Genomic DNA, 21,963 nt, shown 5'->3' on the forward strand with positions numbered 1-21,963 from the left:
TGAAAGATAAGATATTAAGTGTAATTTTAAACTAACCCACCCGACCTGTTCTTGCATACCACCCAGTTTCATTTTCCATTGAAGTCAAGGGAAAGTAAAATCGGGCAGGGTATAAAACGGGCAGCCGATCCCATCCCATCAGTTTCCTGCCGGGGGGATTAGATTAAAATTACCCCCATTTTTATTGAAGCTTGCCTGCCAACTCTAATACGTGCAAATTAATGTTTCAGGATTGCTTTGGAGAGAGTCATTAAAGTAAGCTGAGAAGGCTCTGAGTCGACAGTCATGTGATTTCTTGGAAATGACACAACCAAAGTGAAACTTATCCTTTCAGTGAAAAACTGCCTCTTCCTGAATACATATCGAAAAGAAAAGAACTCTTTTTCACCTGAACGTAACAGTTCAACCCATTCGATAGCAAAGAGAATTTACTTTCTGATCAAATTGTTTCTCTGTGCTGGAGGAACTTATTGCCAAAGAGAAAGGTAAAGATCTTTTTAATTCATTATAAGTTAGCCTTTTTTTGTCGATGTGTGTTTTTTACTTGTATTCCTCTTTGACTCTTTTAAGCCGAAACAAAAAGATTTACTGTGTTATGTCATGGGATGTCATTTGGCTGTATGGAAAATGTACAGAATTCTGGACGTGGGTGCGACCATGCCTGCCAGGACTATAACTCGTGCTCCCTGGGGGGAGGTGGCACAGGCACAGGGGTGCCAACTCCCTCAACCCCCAGGACTGTAGACCAGAGCCGCAAAATGTTAACTGACCTCACCAGGGCTGGAACATTGGGCTCTCTCTCCTTTTCTTCCTTGTTTACCCTGGGCACCAGAAGGCTCTTCAACCTCTTAAAGCAACACTTCCACAATTAACTCTTCACACTGCAGTCTGGTTAAGGGTGGCTCAAACTCAGTATCCTGCACTATGGTTACACAGCTCCACCAACACCAATAACTTGTATGCACAACCCGAAAACCTCTTCCCCAACTTTAACAGCCTCGTACTCCATATCTCTTACTTCACCTTTCCCATACCACTTGGCACATATTCCCCTCATTTACTTTATCTTTTTGCAGGACAAATTGGCACACAATGCCCACAAAGACAGGCCATTGGAAGGGGCAACCCCACCTTTAAACCCTTTTTGAGGAGAAGGCCATGGAGCTAATGGGCACTCATGTAGTTTTTGCCATTGAGATGGCAAGGTCTGTGGCATCTTGCCAGTGCCAAATTAGTGACTGAGCACCTACACTGTTGCCCTGACATCCCTATGAAGCATCACACAGACAGAACTGTCCACCTCCTTTCTCTGTCTCCTTAATCCCAAGGGGATGATGCTCAACCATTCTTAGCTTCTGCCCTCCTTTCCTGCAGATTCACCACAGCCACAGAGGGCACAAGAAGAGGCAAAGGGTGGGGAAAAAACCTGGGGAGATATTTCTCCCTCGTCGCACATGAAGATGACACAGATGAGCAAGAGGAGTATGAGAACTGGGACACCTTTCCTGTGCTGCTACTTCCTCTGCCCAAACCCCACAAATTCACCACTTGCGGCATGCTTCCTCATTCCCAGATACCAGCTCAGAGACTGTCACCAGGGCGGGGGGGTGTTGGTTAGTGGTACTGAGGATCTGACACTGGATGATTCAGAAACTATGAGGGAACCAGAGGAGTGGGAGGTAGATGAGGATATGCCATCTTCCCAGCGAAGGCTGCCACTGGCTTTGGAGTTGTGGGACTAAAAACCCATGGGCATTCGCCTGACAAGAAGGGTGTTTGAGGAATATCATACCATTGTTCAAGGTCACTCTCTGAGCATGCAGGACAACTGACAGCTATGACTCTTGAGTATAAAGCTGTCCTTTGTAGCAACATCACAGAGACTTTGGGGGAAAAATTGGATAAGGGTCCGTTCTGGGCGATGGTAGCACATCACGCAGGCAGCTCGTGAACTTCGTGCTGCCTGATACTTACTATGAAATCTCCGTGCAGCAAGTGCAGCCCTCGCTGCTGAGAGGCTGCACGGAAAATGAGGAAGTTGGAAATGGGACGTGCACAGTGCACGTCATCAGCAGCCTGCACTACTTAAAGGTGCAAGCACATTTCAAATGACAGGTACACAGCTAACTAGGAGAAGGGAAAATGGCCATGAGAGTAGCTGCACCGGCAAGAGAGAGGGCTGCACGCTTCTCCGATGATGCTCTCGAGGCCCTTGTGGAAGGTGTGGACCAAAGGAGGGCCAGCATGTACCTGCAGGGTGGCCGGAGATCCTCCAGACTACAGCTGCGCAGGCATTGGCAGCCTGTGGCGCAGGAAGTGAACGCTAGGAGCATTGCACAGCGCACGTGAGTGCAGTGCCAGAAGAAGTTTAAGGATTTGACACGAGTGGTCAAGGTGAGTGAATACAAGTGTCAAGTGGCACATCCTATCAACTGCACCACTGCTCCATGCACGACACCTCCCATCACCCACCCACCCACCAACAAACACTGTCCATCCATACGCAATGCTGCATCTCACCTGCACAGAGTACCACATTTGCAGGCCTCACAACCACCGCTCACAAGTCACACAAACTGACAGCTATTCTACCATGACAGGCACGTCACCCACACACCTTGCAGGACACTCACTGACACACTGTCCTTTGTCTTGCAGGAGAAGGTGGCGAAGAACACCCGGCAGCAGGAGGGACCTGAGGGTGGACGGGCACATTTGCGCGTCCTCACGCCCCTAGAGGAGACGGTGCTGCGGATCATTGGGCGGGCCATCGCTGCAGCCGTCACAACGTGCCGCGCTGGAGGTCCCGGTGAAGGGGGTCTCTGCATATCTAATGCTCCTTCTCCTTTCCACATCTCCCTCCTCCCATAATTTTCTCTGACTCATGTGCTGCACATGCTGTCAGCACACACATCTTACTTGCTCCTCTCCCCACTCCACAACTCAACCTGTTTCCCTTTGTCATTGCAGATACCCAAGAACAAGTGACAGCACCCTCCGAGGAGGAGGAGGAGGAGGGGGACACTGAATCCACACCGTCACTCGATCTGACACTTACTTCCACCAGCTCAGAGACTGACACCGTACATCCTTTAGAGGTTAGGTTAGAGGAGGGATCTGCACGTGGTGAGACACCGAGCACAAGTGCGCAGGAGCTGGGGCGGAGGGAACGGATACCAGAGGATCCAACTCGCCGGAGGGCGAGGTTGCCCACTAGTTCTGCTGCAGAGGAGTCAGATGAGGACTTCGATGGGCCAGGCTGCAGAAATGGCTGATGGGCATTCACCAACAAATGCTTGGGGCACTGGGAAGCCTGCCAGAAAGCCTGTGCACAATGAGAAGGGGTGTGGAGGAGTCCAGCTCCAACTTGGCACAGGACTTTGCGCAGAGCTTGGAGCCCATCATTTCCAACATGGAATGGGTGGTCACCTCCATCAGTGCACCTGTGGAAGCCACCGTGATGCAGCGTCTGATGACTGATGTCACAGCGTCCATTGCAGCACAAACATCTGCCATCCAAGTTCTGACTGCTGCATTTGCAGCTCAGACTGCTGCACTGGAAGATCAGCCTGCTGCTATCGTGGCTCTGGGGACACCTTGTAACGGCGCTTCCAGGGCATCACAGCACTCCAGCAATCCGTTCTTCAGCCGATCACCAGGAGTGCTGAGGTGCCGCCCCGGGAGAGTGGCAGTGGCACCATGGCAGTCAGACCTGCTGTCCTCTCTCAGGACAACAGCATTCCTGCTCCCACCCCTACCACTCCGCCAGTGCCCCTGTTGTTGCCTCTTGGCAAGTCAGGCCAGACTGCTGCAGCCCATGCTGAGATGGTGCAGTTTGAAGCCAGGCACTCCAGGCCTAGAGCTGCTCGAGGTTGTCCTCCAAGGCCATCTGCATGTTCCTCCATTGAAAGCCAGCAGCCTTCCACCACCCATGGTCCAGCCACTGGGGAAGCACCTCGTAGGAGCACTAGGAGATGTAAAGGCACACAAACAACAGGCACTAAGGCAATGCACAAGGGTGGATAGTTCTGTTTTGTTTGCATAATTTCATTTATTAATCCATAAATGAAAGTTTGATTTTGGATTTGGTGGTGGTTTTTATTTATGCAATGAGCTGAGAGGGACACCAATGTGTAATCAGATGGAGGGCGATTTGATTGTCTTGTGGGTGCGGAAAGGTGGGGAGTGTAGGACTGTTGATGAGTTGGGGGATGTAGTTCCAATCATTGATAGCGGGCACGGATCAGGCGAACACGCAGAGCCCTTGCAGACAAGGCATGTGGTTCCTGCTGCACCCTTGCGTCTTCCTGCACTTCCTCTTATGGCTCCACCTCCTCCTCCTCCTCCTCCTCAGCCTCTTCCTCCTCCTGTTCCTCCACCACTTCCTCCTCAGCCTCCTCCTCCTCCACCTCTGGCTCAGGATCTTCTGCAGTCATTGGTGGCAAAGGCTGGTCCCTCATGATGGCGAGGTTGTGCAGCATGCAGCAGACCACCACAAATCTGCCCACCCGCTCAGGGGAGTACTGCAGGGTTCCTCCAGACCGGTCTAGGCAGCGGAAGCGTTGTTTGAGGAGGCCTATGATGTGCTCCACGATGTTGCGTGTGGCAGCATGGCTCTCATTATGGGCCTGCTGTGCACGTGTGCGTGGATTCCTGACCGGTGTCATGAGCCACGTCGTGAAGGGCTAGCCCTTGTCGCCCAGTAGCCAGCCTTTGACTTGCCGAGTCGGGTGAAAGATAGCTGGCACGTTGGACTGCCGCATGACAAGGCGTCGTGACTACTCCCAGGGTGGCGGGCATCGACCTCCACGCTGTGATGCGTGTGGTCGCACACCAGCTGCACGTTGAGGGAGTGGAAGCCCTTTCGGTTGACGAAGACAGCCGAGTTGATGTGCGGGGCACGCAGGGCAATATGTGTGCAGTCATTGACACCCTGCACCATGGGGAAGCCAACAATGTGGGTGAACCCCCGTGGTCGCTCGTTATGATTGTCTCTGTTGAGAGGGAAGGTGATGAACCTGTTCTTCATGTGGTACAGTGCGTCTGTGACCTCCTTTATGCAGCAATGCACTGCATACTGTGAGATGTGATCGCTTTGGAGAGGGTGCAGAGGAGATTCACCAGGATGTTACCAGGGCTGGAGCGCTTCAGCTATGAAGAGAGACTGGGAAGATTGGGTTTGTTTTCCTTGGAGCAGAGGAGGCTGAGGGGGGACATGATTGAGGTGTACAAAATTATGAGGGGCACAGATAGGATGGATACTAAGGAGCTTTTTCCCTTCGTTGAGGGTTCTATAACAAGGGGACATAGATTCAAGGTAAAAGGCGGGAGGTTTAGAGGGGATTTGAGAAAGAACTTTTTCACCCAGAGGGTGGTTGGAGTCTGGAACTCACTGTCTGAAAGGGTTGTGGAGGCAGGAACCCTCACAACATTCAAGAAGCATTTGGATGAGCACTTCAAATGCCATAGCATACAAGGCTACGGACCAAATGCTGGAATATGGGATTAGAGTAGACAGGGCTGATGGCCGGCGCGGACATGATGGGCCGAAGGGCCTCTATCCGTGCTGTATAACTCTATGACTCTATGACTCTATGTTGTACATGTCGCCAGCAGAGGCCTAAAATGCTCTAAAGCCGTAGAAATTCAGCGCCATGGTGACCTTCACACCAACAGGCAATGCTGTCCTCGCCCTGCTCTGAGGCTGCGTTGTGGCCCGACCAGTTGACAGATCTCAGTGACGGCTTCCTTGGTGAACCTCAGGCGTCAGATGCAATCCTCCTCGTTCATGTTGAGGTAAGAGAATTGATCCCTGAAGGCCCTCATTGGGTAGGGCTTCCTGCCCAGTGCCCTGCGCCTCCTCGTCCTCTGTCTCCTCGCAGCTTGACCTGCTGGCGTGGCCTCTCTGCATGCTCCCAGTCATGTTCAATGCCCAGCAGGAGCCCTAGCAGACCACCCATGGTGGCAGGAATATTGTTCCACCAGGGTTGTAACTTTCCGACCCTTAAGGCAGTACCTGCCAAAGCACTCTCAAAAGTAGTGTAGGAATTCTCAATAAGAATAGGGAGCTTCAAAAAACACTTCCTACTCCTCCAGCAGCCAGAAGCAATAATCCAGCAAAACCTGCATGGCCCCTTTAAATAGCGCTGGCGGGGGGTCCTTCATGCACTGTAAGAAATGTTTAGATGGTCGTGGATAAAACTGTGCGTTGAGTTGAGCGTTAAGGTAAAAAATGGTGTGTATCACTTTAAATCAGCGTTGCACACTGATTGCATGCATTTTCTCCCTACTTTACATGCTACCAGCATCCGGTATTTGCGCTAACTCCTATACCAAGACAGCGTCTGGTGCACGTCACGCAGGAAACGTGCGTGTGCATCCAAAATGCCATCTTGGATGTCGGAGAGGCCATGTAGTGCCAAAACAACAGGCGCTACACGGCCCAATTTAGCGCCCACAGTCTTTATTGCAGGCTCCATCGAAGCAAATGGAAGCTTCATTGAAATCTGTAGCAGATCCCCAACTAAGGACCGGCCAGGGATTGGTCGGTGCCTCCACCTTCTTGGAAGCAGCTCTGGAGGCAAGAGGGGAAAGATGTAACAGGCGCAACATGAATCGTGGGTTCCAAACCGTTGTGTTTCAGGGTTTTCAGGATCTGATAGCTGCCATTAGACTAGCCATCCCGCTGCTCATTGGGGCCACAGATTCAGGGTCCAGCTGACCTACCTGATACTGCTGTCTCTCAGAAGAGCAGCACATGCCAGACCTCCAGCCACCCTGCCAATGGAATGTAGGAGGTGAGACCAGGAGCATTCTTCAAAGATATAGCCAGCAATGGCTCCTAGCCAGGAGCCAGCAGTCATGAAACGAGCACCACCTCAATCCCATGACCCTTTTGTATAGCTTGAGGATCCAACTGCCTCTCACAATGTCATTTTAAGTGTGTGGTGTACTGGAACATGCTGTCTAATCGCTGCTGTCATATTTATGCGTGTTCAGCTAAGGCCTGCTGTATGATCGCTGTTCATATATTCAATGTATTTTGTACTGGAGCCTGCTGTATGATACATGTTATGATGTTCCGTGTGAGATGTACCGCTACCTGTTGTGTGATCCTTGTTCTAATATGCAATGTGTGTCATACTGGGGCCTGCTCTATGATTCATGTTCTTATGCTAATTCAAGGAAAAATCTAAATATTTTCTTAATGGTGAGAAACTGGGAGCTGTAGAGGAGCAAAGGGATTTAGGTGTCCATGTACATAAATCACTAAAAGCTAGTGCACATGTACAAAAAGTACTCCAAAAGGTTGGCCTTTATCTCAAGGAGATTAGAATACAAAAGTGAGGAAGTGATGCTTCAATTGAATAGAACCTTGGTCAGATCCCGTCTGGAGTACAGTGTTCAGCTTTGGGCAGCGCACCTCAGGATATATTGGCTTTAGTGGGGGTATATCGCAGAATCACCAGAATGACACCAAGCTTTAAAGGGTTAAATTATGAGGCCAGATTGCATAAACTTGGATTGTACTCCTTGAGTTTAGATGGTTGAGGGGTGATCTAATTGAGGTCTTTAAAATGATAAAGGGATTCGATAGGGTAGAGACAGAGAAACAATTTCCTCTGGTGGGGGAAATCCAGAATAAGGGGACATAATATTGAAGTTAGAGCTAGGCCATTTAGAAGTGAAATGAGGAAGCACTTTTTGAACACAAAGGGTAGTGAAAATCTGGAACTTGCACCCCCAAAAGGCTGTGGGTGCTGAGTCAACTGAAATTTTCAACACTGAGATCAATAGATTTTTGTTAGATATCTCTTAAAAGACGAGTAGTTGGAGTTGAGATACAACCATTAGACCAACCATCCCACTGATGATTGGGGCCACAGATCCAGGGTCCAACTGACCTGCCTGATAGTGCTGTCTCTCAGGAGAGCAGCATATACCAGGCCTCCAGCCTTCCTCCTCAGACCACCCTGCCAATGAAATGTAGGAGGTGAGACCAGGACCATTCTCCAGAGATACAGCCAGCAGTGGCTCCTAGCCAGGATCTGATTGAATGGGGACTGAATGGCCTACTCCAGTTCCTACGTTCTGAGACCTTGTCCATAAGGTCAGCCTCCAAATAAAAGTGCTGACGCCTTTTAAGAGTGTAACAGCCCTTTCATAGCTGTTGCATTCCCAATTCCGCACACCCACTGGTGTAAAACGTTGCCTGTGCATGAAAGAAAATGTGCAGTGAACATATTTAAATGATCTAAATAAGCCTACTCTGTGGAATCCTGCAGGTTTGGCCCTTCACTCACCAGCATGGGTACATTCGGGAGCGCAGGTCATTTTTTGGATGGGCCACAGAATCAACCCTTATGGATCAGCGGGGATAAGTGGCTGCGGTCATTTTAACAGCCCGCCCGCCGGGTTTCTGTCAGACGGGAAGGGTTAAAATCAGCCCCGGTGTTTTTAAATCCTATCATAGCATGTTATGAAATTAATAAATTCTCTACCCCAGAGGGCTGTGGATGCTGAGTCGTTGAATACGTTCGAGGCTGAGATGGATAGATTTTTAGACTCTAGGGGAATCAAGGGATATGGGGATCAGGCATGAAAGTGGAATTAAGGTCGAAGATTATCTATGATCTTATTGAATGACGGAACAGGCTCAAGGGGCCGTTTGGCCTACTCCTGCTATTTCTTATGTTCTTAAAATCTGGTAATTACTGGCCTAGCACCAAGACAAATAATTATTTAAAGCTACCAGATTTTCACTTAAAAACCCAACTAGTTCACTATTTTCCTTGAGAGAAGGGAACCTGTCACCCTTACCCAGTCTGGCATCGGCACAAAAGGTTGCTTCATGGGAAGCCCCCTTATGTTTTTTTTTGAGGAAGAAGAGCAGAAGCAATGGAAGGATGCCAAGTAGGTCAGGCTGCACTAGCAAACAAACTGTGCTGACCCTCACAGCTGCATCTACAGGCAGAAAGTCACCTACCTGGATTTGTTGGAGGAGCTCTGCCTACAAATACTCTGAATCATGAGGGAAGCGGTAAAAAAAAGCACACCTGCAACCAACGTGCACCACAGGCCTGGCACTGCCGGTGGCAGTCACAGTCAATCATGCCCTCAAGTTATGTGCCTCCACCTCCTTCCAGGAATGTTGCCCTATGGAGAGGGTGCACTTGAGCAATTACCAGGACCACCATCCTCTCTATCACCTTATGCAACACCACCTCCACTTTGCTAATGTCAAATAGAGGGCTTAATTGTTGGGTCACTCCATCTCTTTGCCAAAGACTCAGTTCCTACCTACACATTTATTGTGCCAGCCACTTGGTTTGCCAATCAGTTTTGTTACTCAAACAGCCTTTGCAAATATACATTGGAAGCTTTTGTAAAGGCTACCAACAATTTGCCCACATATTAAAGGTAAATGACCATATTCCTTTAATTTTACCAGTCACCCATTGTGAGCTGCCTTTAAGGGTTAATATAAATGAACGACCTTGCAGAGTCAGGCACTAAAAGGTTGGGCATGTTAATAATACACCACCCAACTAGCACCCAGTTGGAGACCTGATTGAAAAATTTTCCCTTGTGTCCCGAACCCTGTTACGTCCCTGGTGTCAGCTGTGGCTCAGTTGGTAGCACGCTCACCTCCAAGTCAAAAGGTTGTGCATCGAGTCCCACTCTAGAGACTTGGGCACAATCTAGGTTGACACTCCAGTGCAGTACTGTGGGAATGCTGTCAGAGGTGCTGTCTTTTGAATGAGATGATAAACCGATGTCCTGTCTGCCCTTTCGGGTGGATGTTAAAGATCCCATCGCACTGTTTCAAAGAAGGGCAGAGGTGTTCTCCCCACTGTCCTGACCAATATTTAACCCTCAACTAACACCACTAAAAACTGATTATCTGGTCATTATCACATTGCTGTTTGTGGTATCCTGCTGTGCGCAAATTGGCTGCAGCATTTCCTTCATTACAACACTGACTACACATCAAAAGTACTTCATTGGCTGTAAAGCACTTTGGAATGGCCTGAGGTCATGAATGGCACTATATAAATGCAAGTTCTTTCTTTAACCATGACTAGGGAAAGTTATTTATTGCTGACTGTTCTGAACTTGACTCCAAGAATTTTTATGCAAAATTTAAGTACTTGTAGAAATTTATGGAATTTGTCATGGGATGCCATGTCAAGCCAAATTACTCACCCTATTTATGACCAGCAATTGCAGAAGGTCTATCTCTTTTTAACAATCTGACTTTTATTTCATTGGCAGCAACTCCACTGGGCGTAGCGGAAAGAGAAACTTTGTGCTCATATTCAGGTTTGTGTTGGCTACTGGGTTGCCCCTGTTACCTGAGGAACCCACAGCGGGATTGTCACATATTATCTGACTGCTTAATTGAAGGAGATTAAAGTTGATGCAATTAATAATGCTGATGTGTGAGCCTTAAACCTCTTGGAAAACATTTTCCCAGGTGCAAAGGAGAGGAAAAAGGGGCGGGGCCCCAGGATGCCAGGTCACCATCCCCTTTACTTTACCCAGGAATTTATTGGGGATCCCCTGAAGCTATAGAAATGAGCACTCTAACGGGGTCTCCAACCTTATTTTCCCCCAGGTAGGCCAGTTGGGTACACACTTGGAGAAGGACCTTAAGAAGAAGTTGGCAGTAGCCCTTTCACCTGCCTCCCTTTGATCAGAGGATCTGAAAAAGATACAACAGTAAGTTCAGGGAGGCCAAATAAAATACATACATACTTGGCTGCCACTAAGAATGCGTGGGAGGAAATCACAATTTTTTTTTCCAAAAATATACTTTATTCATAAAGTTTGTAGCAAAAACATACAATACATTTGTCATATCACATTCCAATCGTACACAATACAGATTATACAATTTGCAGGTTAAATCAAGTAGAGTTCAATGAACACATTGTGCATAATTACAGTTCATGACACTCTGGGGTGTCTCATTGCATTATACTCAATACAGATTATTGATTTCAGATTCATTACAGGTGCATTACAGATTCATTACAGGTACATTACAGCAATTTGAATTTTACATTCTGCCCGGGGTGGGGGGGGGGGGTTTCCCTGATTGCAGCCCCTCGGTATACAATGGCGGGAAGGCTCTAAATGGTTGCCTTTCCCCACAGACAGAGCCTTTGCAGCGGCCGCACCTAGCTTCAGTGCGTCCCTGAGCACGTAGTCCTGGACCTTGGAATGTGCCAGTCTGCAACACTCGGTCGAGGACAGCTCCTTGCACTGGAAGACCAGCAGGTTTCGGGCAGACCAAAGGGCGTCTTTCACCGAGTTAATGGTCTTCCAGCAGCAGTTGATGTCTCGGTGTGCGTCCCCGGGAACAGCCCGTAGAGCACAGAGTCCTGTGTTACGGAGCTGCTCGGGACGAACCTGGACAGATACCATTGCATCTCTCTCCTCGGTGTTGCTGTACTTGGCACAGGTCTGGCCCATACCTTGCTCCTGCGCCGTGACAGTCACCCGAGCCATCTTCCGCTTTATCTGCAGATCAAAAATAGACCGTGTCCGCAGGGACACGACGTACAAATCTCTGGAGAAAGGGGGAAAAGGTGTGCCCAACGTGGCCCTCATCCTGATGGCCACTTTTGTGTGCGGCTGCATCAAGCTTTGCGTGGACCCTTGGTACGAAAACACAAAATGTCACTACGTGCTGAGGTTCTACCTATCCCCGGTGTTGCGAAGGATGGGCCTGGCCACGCTGCCATGGAACACTCCGTCCAGCTGGACCATTCCGCCCCACCTGTCCCTCGTTGAAATGTTTATGCAAAAAAACACTTTCGACCACAAGGCGATCAGTAAGTGGTCCGCACGTAACGTCCTCGAGACCCTGCGGGAAAAGGAGACGATGGATCCTGTCAGTTGGTTCCCCGAGCAGACTGTCAATGTCATTTGGCAGAACGCCTCATCGCCAGAACTTTCAAACAAGCACCAAGACATAGCTTGGCTGGTGGTGAGAAGGGCCCTTCCTGTCAGATCCTTCATGCACTCCCGGACTCTCAGTGCCACCGCACACTGTCCCCGAGGAGGCTGCGGTGCAGACGAAACCGTGGGAGGAAATCACAATGGTCCCCATTTGCAGCAGAGAATAGGCAGAAGCATTTGCCTTTTAATTGCCCTGTACCTGTTTACTTGAATCGCGTCAATGGTACTCATACTGTGGGGCGGCAAGTTATCGCTTAAATTCACCTACATTTCAGAACCCGCTGCAGTTCCTTTAAGCCCATCTCAGAAGAGCATATCTACAGCATCAATAACAACAACAACAACTTACATTTATATAGCGCCGTTAACATAGTAAAACGTATCAAGGTGCTCCACAGGAGCGATTTTCAAACAAAATTTGACACCGAGCCACATAAGGGGATATTAGGACAGGTGACCAAAAGCTTAGTCAAAGAGGTAGGTTTTAAGGAGCGTCTTAAAGGAGGAGGGAGAGGTAGAGAGGCGGAAAGGTTTAGGGAGGGCATTTCAGAGCTTAGGGCTTAGACAGCTGAAGGCAGGGCCGCCAATGGTGGAGCGATTAAAATCAGGGATGCACAAGAGGCAAGAATCGGAGCAGTGCAAAGATCTCAGAAGATTGTAGAGCTGGAGGAGGTTACAGAGATAGGGAGGGGCGAGGCCATGAAGGGATTTGAAAACAAGGATGAGAATTTTAAAATCGAGATGTTCCAAGACAGGGAGCCATTGTAGGTCAGCGAGCACAGGGGTGATGGGAGAACGGGACTTGGTGTGAGTTAGGATACGGACAGCAGAGATTTGGATGAGCTCATGGTGGAAGATGGGAGGCCGGCCAAGAGAGCATTGGAATAGTCAAGCCTAGAGGTAGCAAAGGCATGGATGAGGGTTTCAGCAGCAGATGAATGTGACACTTGCATTTTTACACCTAAACAAACTAGTTTCAAATAGTGCCAAATTAAGAGCAATTTCTTTCTTGTGGAATTAAGCCAGTCAGAAGCTCGATGAAAATCGCAAAGATCATTTCACATAGGAAGTCTACAACCATCCGACAGATGAGGCTTTCATCCCACCAACCCGGGCTGATTTGGAGCTAGACATGAAAGGACATCATGCTCACCACAATTACACCAGTCAAGTCTTCAAAAGTAACTTGGTAAAACTGCTGACCGTATGTCACAGATCTAATATGGGTTCAGGTTCTACAGCGCAAATCCAATACTCAGTAAGGTTTTATGTAATAAAATTGATACACCATCGGGTACTGCATCATGCAGAAATAAAAATACGGCAACACAGTGGTAAGGAAATTACCTTATATAATTAGTTTTAATGAGTGACATTATTAAAATGAATTGAATATGACGATGGAGCATTACACCTTTAGATTTGCTGCTTGGGGTTTTTGGAGACTAAATTTCTCAGCTTCTCCGGTGAACCCTGGCTGTAACTTTGAGGGAAGTTCATCAAAACAGTCACACACTCTGCTGCCCCTACAGGGCCATTTACATAAGGTGAGGGGAAGTACTGCAAGTCCGAGGGCAAGGATTCCCAAGTCAGGAGTTTCTGTGCCCCAGCCCCACATGGACCTGCCATAACTTTGAAGGCTGATACATAAGAACATAAACAGAAGCAGAAGAAGACCATATCGCCCCTTGAGCCTGCTCTGCTATTTAATAAGATCAAGGCTGATCTTCAAGCTTAACTCCACTTTCCAGCCCGATCCCCATACCCCTTGATTTCCGCTAGAGTCCAAAAATCTATTTATCTCAGCCTTGAATATACTCAACAACGCAGCACCCACAGCCCTCTGGGGTGGAGAATTCCAAAGATTCACAACCCTCTGAGTGAAGAAATTCCTCCTCATCTCCGTCTTAAATGGCCGACCCCTTATCCTCAGACTACGCCCCCTAGTTCTAGACTCTCCAGCCAGGGAGAACAACCTCTCAGCATCTGCCCTGTCAAGCCCCCTCAGAATCTTATATGTTTCAATGAGATCACCTCTAATTCTTCTAAACTCCAGAGAGTATAGGCCCATTCTACTTAACATCTCCTCATAGGACAACCCTTTCATCCCAGGAATTAATCTAGTGAACCTTTGTTGCACCCCCTCTTAGATAAGGAGACCAAAACTGTATGCAGTACTTCAGGTGAGGTCTCACCGAAGTCCTATACAATTGTAGTAAGATTTCCTTACTCTTGTATTCCAACCCCCTTGCAATAAAGGCCAACGTGCCATTCGCTTTCCTAATTGCCTGCTGTACCTGCGTGCTAACTTTTTGTGTTTCTTGTACCAGGGTACCCAAGTCTCTCTGGACACCAACATTTAATAGTTTCTCACCAACAGAAACTTAACTGGACCAGCCATATAAATACTGTGGTTACAAGAGCAGGTCAGAGGCTGGGTATTCTGCAGCGAGTGACTCACCTCCCGACTCCCCAAAGCCTTTCCACCATCTACAAGGCTCAAGTCAGGAGTGTGATGGAATACTCTCCACTTTCCTGGATGAGTGCAGCTCCAACAACACTCAAAAAACTCGACACCATCCAGGACAAAGCAGCCCGCTTGATTGGCACCCCATCCACCACCCTAAACACTCACTCCCTTCACCACTGGCGCACTGTGGCTGCAGTGTGTACCATCCACAGGATGTACTACAGCCAAGGCTTCTTCAACAGCAGCTCCCAAACCCACGACCCCTACCACCTAGAAGGACAAGAGCAGCAGGCACATGGGAACAACACCACCTGCACATTCCCCTCCAAGTCACACACCATCCCGACTTGGAAATATATCACCATTCCTTCATTGTCGCTGGGTCAAAATCCTGGAACTCCCTTCCTAACAGCACTGTGGGAGAATCTTCACCACATGGACTGCAGCGGTTCAAGAAGGCGGCTCACTACCACCTTCTCAAGGGCAATTATTGATGGGCAATAAATGCTGGCCTCACCAGCGACACCCACATCCCATGAACGAATAAAAAAAATTTTTTTTAAATATTCTGTTTAATTATTCTTCCTCCCAAAGTGAATAACCTCATATTTTCCCACATTATACTCTATCTTCCACCTTCTTGCCCACTCACTTAACCTGTCTATATCCTCCTCACTTTCCCACCTAGCTTTGTATCATCAGCAAATTTGGATAATTACACTCGGTCCCTTCATCCAAGTCATTAATATAGATTGTAAATAGCTGAGGCCCAAGCATCGATCCTTACCCCACTAGTTACTGCCTGCCAACCTGAAAAAGACCTGATTATCCCTACTCTTTGTTTTCTGTCCATTAACCAATCCTCTATCCATGCTAATATGCTACCCCCAACCCCATGAGCCCTTTCTTTGCGTAACAACCTTTTATGTGGCACCTTATCGAATGCCTTTTGAAAATCCAAATATACTTCATCCACTGGCTCCCCTTTATCTACCCCACTACTTACATTCTCAAAAAACTCTAATAAATTTGTCAAACACGATTTCCCTTTCATAAAACCACATTGACTCTGCCTAATCTTGTTATGATGTTCTAAGTGTCCTGTTACCACTTCCTTAATAATGGATTCCAGCATTTTCCTGACAACTGATGTCAGGCTGACTGGCCTGTAGTTCCCTGTTTTCTCTCTCCCTCCTTTCTTGAATAGCGGGGTTACATTTGCTACCTTCCAATCCGCTGGGGCCGTTCTAGAATCTAGGGAATTTTAGAAAATCATAACCAATGTATCCACTATCTCTGCAGCCACCTCTTTTAGAACCCTCGGATGTAGGCCATCAGATCCAGGGGATTTCTCGGTTTTTAGTCCCATTAATTTCTCAAGTACTTTTTCTCTACTGATATTAATTACTTTAAGTTCCTCACTCTCATTTGCCCCTTGGTTCCCCAGTATTTCTGGAATGCATTTTGTGTCTTCTACTGTGAAGACAGATACAATATATTTGTTTAACGCATCTGCCATTTCCTGATTCCCCATTATAATTTCTCCTGTCTCAGTCTCTAGATGACCAACGTTTACTTTTTCTACTCTTTTCCTTTTTACATATTTGTAGAAGCACTCACAATCCGTTTTTATATTTCTTGCTAGTTTACTTTCATATTCTATTTTCTCCCATTTTATCAATTTTTTTGTCCTTTGCTGGTTTCTAAAACTCTCCCAATCCTCAGGCTTACGACTCTTCTTGGCAACATTATAGGCCTCTTCTTTTAATCTAATACTATCCTTAACTTCTTTAGTTGGCTATGGGTGGATCACTTTGCCATGGAGTTTTTAGTTCTCAATGGAATGTATATTTGTTGAGAATATTGAAATATTTCTTTAAATGTTTGCCATTGCTTTTCAACCGTGATACCCTTTAATTTAATTTCTCAATCTACCTTAGCCAACTCGTCCCTCATACACTGTACAAAGAGGCATACTGACCTCTTGAATGGGAGGAAGGGAGCTTCCTAAGCTGGTCCAAGCCACAGGGACAACCTGGACCCCTGAAGACTTTCATCAAGGAAATGTTCTTTGGGTTACTGCAGCCTCCTTACAAAGGGGTCACTCGGAGCATCTTTTGAGTGTTTCTGGCGGGGGGGGGGGGGGTGGGGGGTGGAGTACAGCTGACCCCTTTTCCCAAACCTAGCAGCCTTAGGCCAGATATCTTGGCAGGCCGGGATAGGTGGGCACCCAAGATGTGCCATTGGCCGTGCAGGCTCCACCAGCCCAGTAAATGAGATGACCTCCCATTGACTCCACATACTCCGGCAGGTTCAGTGTCGGAGTTCCCCGACAGATTCAATCTCGGCATAATCGCCGAGATGGCACCCCAAAGATTTTTAGTGCCCCTGTCCTTTATTCCCTCTCTCTTTCATTATTTTTTTTAGATCAGTGAGACTTATTTCATAACCCTAGAGTAAATTTGCTGATCCTAAGCTCCAGGCAGGGAAGTACACTTGAACTGAGCATGGGTCTGACATAGGGCAGAAACACTGTAGCTCCAGTTCTCTGACTGAGGCTCCTTTTGATTTCAGCTCTGCACTGGGAGTGCGGGATTGGTTAATTTAAGCTCCTGTGTTTTGCTTAAGCATGTCATGTGGTCACACAAAAATGTTTTTTTTTAATTAGGACAATAGAAAAATGCCACGAATGCCTGGAACAAACCCTTGGTTTGACTCATTCGCTAGATGTATGGAAGAACTGGAATATGAGGCGACATGGACATTAAATTTGAATTACAATCTCAATCTTGATTTGAATGAAGAGCAAAAAAAAGCAGGTTGGAAGATTTATAAAACATCAACATTTGGCAGGTAAGGCATGATTTAGTTGGGGTCAAATTGGGATGTGTTGGTTTGTTAAAAAAGTAAACTAAAGTCTGTTTCACATGCAATTTTGGTCTCGCTACTACCCCATTTTTAGGCAGGAAGAGAACGGTAGCCAAGCAAAAATTGTCCCCAGTGAATTTCCCTCAGAGCACATGAGTGATGCTGTAGGTATAGGTGTGGGGATCTGTAGCTTCTGGACCCTATGGGCCAGTTGATGGTAGAAATGTGCAGCTGTAGGAAAAACTATTTGTCACAGAATGATGCTCAAATAAGGAGTGCATGATATACATAGCAAAATTAATATATAGATACATATTCCAGTATATACAAATGATTCACTCACTTTCTAATCATCATAGTAATAATATAATGTCAACTTGTTAAACGTCCCTCAAAAATATTATTTCAGTAATTATGGTATATTGGTATAATTGACAAGATATGGAGTTCATTCCTTTGCAATGGTTTTTTCAATGTTTTTTCAGTGCGGATTGTGTTGTTTAACTGTGACTAACATCATAGTCCAATATCTCCATCTAACTATTAATTTGTTCACATGAGCTGACTTAACAAAATAAAAACTTGGTGAATATATCTGGAAGGAGTTCTGTTTAGCAAAAGGACACAACATGCTTAAAGTAAATTCACGGTACGAGCTCATGTTATAAAAACTGTCCTAAACGCACTCTGAAATCACAAGATTCATTCAAAGCATGAAATTATAAATTCTTCAATAATATTAACTACCCTCCTCTCCTTTCCACAGGTTTGACTGTTCTAATTGTCCAAACTCATGGTCTTCAGCCCATGTCGTTATTTTGTTTCATTACCGACTGAGAGTGAAACCTTCTCGTGGATCTGTATTGCTGCGTCCCTTCCGCCAGCAGTGCCGAAACTGCTGGAGGATCCCTTCCATGCTAAAACCACAGGTTAAACCCACCCAAATGCAGCAAGTGTTTGAGAGACTTATTTCAAAAATACTGAAAAACTGTTACATGCAACCTGTGGAAGCTGATGAAAGGAACCTGCTGCATCGTAAGACTAAACCCCACGAGCGGACACTCTGTGAAGCTTGTAGCTTGGGCATGTGCAGTAACACTGGCACCTTCCCATGCAAGCGCAGGAGATGCAACACCTGCCCTTTCATCTCCCCCCTTCGCGACATCCAAGGCCCCAAAGACTCCTTCCATGTGACAAAGCCGTTTACTTGTACTTCTGCCAATTTAGTATACTGTATTCTCTGCTCAAAATGCGATTTCCTCTACGTTGGGGAGACCGAACGCAGATTGGGTGATCGCTTTGCTGAACACCTCCGCTCAGTCCGCACGCGTAACCCTAACCTGCGGGTCGCTTGCCATTTTAATTCTCCGTCCCACTCCGAGTCTGACCTCTTTGTCCTCGGCCTCCAACAATGTTCCAACGATGCTGAACGGAAGCGCGAGGAAAAGCGTATTATCAAGCTTTTAGGCATTTGACATCCTAAAACATTAGCACCGCTCCCATTTTCTTGGACGGCAGGTGCTGCACTAACCATTTACAGCTCCTCTCAACCCATCTTTTGTTTCTGTACTTGTCCCATTACCACCCTCCTTGCCTTGCACCATCATCCCTTTGGTCATTTAATCACTCCTGCCCTTGACCCTATCACAGACCTTCCCTTTTGTTCTTGCCTCCCCACCACCGCCACCCCCTCAACCTTTTGCCTGGCTCTGTACTTGCTTAAAAACTGTTAACTGTTTAACTGCTTCCAGTTCTGACAAAAGGTCTTCAACCTGAAACGTTAACTCTGTTTCCTTCTCCACAGATGCTGCCTGACTTGCTGAGTATTTCCAGCATTTTCTGTTTTTATTTCAGATTTCCAGCATTCGCAGTATTTTGCTTTTGACTAAATTATGTCTGGAAAGAACATTGTCTATATAAAATGCACTTACTGGGCAAAACATAAATAAGGATCATTAAAGTCAATTTTTATCAATTCCCACCATAAATTCGTGGATTTTTTTTCAGGTTCGTGAATCAGTAAAAAAAACAAATTTCTCCCAAACTTGTTCGTCATGCTGAAAATTGGATCCCAAGATCCACACACCATCCTGTGACTCGATTTTCGGCATGAAAAGTAGAAATGTCTTTAGGTGATTTTCAGTGCAAAGAATGGGGAGAATTGTCTTGAGATGAGTTCAGACTTTAGACAGAAAGAAAGGCCTCGATTTTCCAGCAGATCTGAGGCAGACACAGGTGGAATCTCATTTGGGGATGTGCTCCGCCATGCTCCTGCCTTTCCCCCATTTCCACTAAGATGTGCCCACTCATTTGTGGACGCATTCAAATTAAATTAAAATGAGGGAAATACAACTTCTGCTGTAGTTCTCGCTGTTTGCCTAGATTGAACAATGGGACAGCCTGTTAGGCCCCAGCGTCCAGCATTGTAATATGGGCGGAGTGAGCCTGGGGGATTTAAACGAAGAGGAGGCAAGTGCTGTCAGAGTACAGCTGTCCACAAGCTCCATCAGCATCAGGAAGGATTTTTTAAAAAATGTTTGCAAGCAGCTTGGCTGTTACCTCTTCCCCTCACTGTGGCAAGTCCCTGAGGCCTGCTGTAACACCTCCTCACCACCGCCCCCCCGCCCCCCCACAACACACACACAGCCTGGCACACCAGTCTGGTGCAACTCCCCAGCAGAGGTTGAGGAACCGGTCTCCCACTTCCCGCAATGGCCCTGGGGGCCAGAAATAGAGCTGGAATCAGGGGGCATTGCCATGGCTGGACGTCCGCCCAAACTGCTGGATGTGCACCCCCATCGGAAAATCCAGGCCAAAGAATTTAAGCAGTGACTTGAGGCAAGCTCTAGAAAAAGCAGTTTCAGTGGTAACTGTTCTTTTTTGCAAGTCAGACTCATTCTACCCGTTTTATTTCTGTGCAAAAAAACCTCGGGCTCTTTGCTGACCATGGGTAATACAGTGCAATTGACAGCAATTAAGTGAAATTATTAACTTAACAAAAAACAATTGGAATGCTTCGGAAAATTGTACTTATTTTTAAAAACCTATATTTCCACTGTCATATTTATTTTTTTCAGAACAAACATGTTTTTTCAGTTCAAAAATATGATATAACTGATCTGAAAGCTGCCAAATCTATTATTTCTACAACCATCTCACCAAAATACAGTTCACTGAAATAGAGTGTAAGCCTATAGTTCGGAGGAATAATACAATTTTGCAAACCTCTCATTTCTAACAATTTCTCAATTCAACAAATGCTCCCCAAACATTCTAAACTCCAAGTACATAATCTACAATTAAAATAAATGTTTATGAGCTAACAGAAGAACACAGAATTCAGGCTCAGTGAGTTCTATGACTCAATAACTACAAACTATAAACTTGGATTGCCACTAAATCTCATAAAAGTGGTGTCCATGGACTGTGTAAATATTTGTGGGTTGTCATTTAGCTTAACTATACTTTGTTTTTTTTCTTGCATTTTAGAAATGGTCCAAATAAAAACTATTTTTTCATTTTCTCCAAATTTTTCTGGGTGTTTTGGGGTCCAATCTTTTCCCTGATTTAAGGACCTAAAAAAGCAATTGGCAATGAAAACCAACTTTAATGATCCTTAATGTAAGGAAAGGGTTAATCAGATTGCCTTGATCTGCTAATGTTATACTGCCATTGATTTCTCTTTGTATTGTAGTAATAGTAGCCTTTAGCTTCTGCCTGTTAAGTGAGGAAGTATAAGTCAATTTAGATACAGTGACCACTGAACTGTTGAATCAAGACTGACCTTAAAGCAGTGGTCAGTACAGACAATAAACCTAATTAAAAGAACACTCCAGTGCATACTGCAGAGTACTGTAATCAGATGATAACAAGTTAATTCTGCAGAAGCATACATCTGCGAATACGTCATTCTTTTTAGAAAGCAGAAGATTGGTATGGAATGGTACAGATTTATAATTAGAAGTTTCACTTGGTGGAATAGCAACAACAGTTGAAACTATCGATAAGATAACAAAGCAGGGGAGCTGTACCAGTCAATGGAAAAAGAACTAGTTAAAACTAATGTTACTGATAAGGGACAAGGGAAGTAGCTCATTAAACTTCACCTTATATGGAGTTGTATTAGGGTATGCAGAAACATGTGAATTGTCATGTAGAAGGGGTAACAGAAAGGTATAAAAAGTGTTGGAGCAGATACTTAGGATTGCACGGTCTGCAGCCTGTATACCAAGCTCAGAACTGTAACGCGTTTGAGTCTTCTGCCTAAACTCGTAAGGTTTTTGTCGTACCTACTGCTGTTAAATTTGTTTAAGTTTTCTATGCTTAATAAATCTGTGACGTCTGACATTCAATGTTGTGAACCATATTGATTTGAGGAATAAATTATAAGTAAGAACACACACTTTCACCCATCTTCTAACACTTAAACATAAAACACCATTTACTTGAAGATAAACCCACGTGACAAAGATAAGTGAGAGAGAATTGAGATCCTTAAGAATAGTACAAAAATAATTGTAAGATTTGTTATTGTGAACTGTTCAGTAATGAACAACAAAGACTTCAAAGTTAATTAACTGTGCTTTTTATTGTGCAGCTGTCTTGATTTTACACTGCAGCTGTCCACCACAAAGCAATTTCCAACTCAAAATGAACAG

At 46.1% G+C, this 21,963-nt stretch overlaps 1 protein-coding gene across 5 annotated transcripts; it reads left to right on the plus strand.

Annotated features, from left to right (window-relative positions):
* Positions 1 to 346: 346 nt before the first annotated feature.
* On the plus strand, positions 347 to 21,657 carry LOC137331380 (receptor-transporting protein 3-like). 5 transcript variants are annotated; one of them, XM_067995143.1, is made up of 5 exons: positions 347 to 485; positions 5,677 to 5,796; positions 10,619 to 10,722; positions 17,106 to 17,290; positions 18,072 to 21,657. In XM_067995143.1, exons 4-5 carry the CDS (start codon positions 17,118 to 17,120, stop codon positions 18,778 to 18,780), a joined length of 882 nt encoding a protein of 293 aa, XP_067851244.1. In that variant the 5' UTR covers positions 347 to 485; positions 5,677 to 5,796; positions 10,619 to 10,722; positions 17,106 to 17,117; the 3' UTR covers positions 18,781 to 21,657. The 5 variants fall into 5 exon arrangements, 3 of the variants coding, with proteins under 3 accessions (XP_067851244.1, XP_067851243.1, XP_067851245.1); XM_067995142.1 differs by lacking the exon at positions 5,677 to 5,796; XR_010965441.1 differs by lacking the exons at positions 5,677 to 5,796; positions 17,106 to 17,290; positions 18,072 to 21,657 and adding an exon at positions 14,298 to 15,001.
* Positions 21,658 to 21,963: the final 306 nt, after the last annotated feature.

Source organism: Heptranchias perlo, chromosome 13 (genome assembly GCF_035084215.1).
Source record: "Heptranchias perlo isolate sHepPer1 chromosome 13, sHepPer1.hap1, whole genome shotgun sequence".
Taxonomy (NCBI): Eukaryota; Metazoa; Chordata; class Chondrichthyes; order Hexanchiformes; family Hexanchidae; genus Heptranchias; species Heptranchias perlo.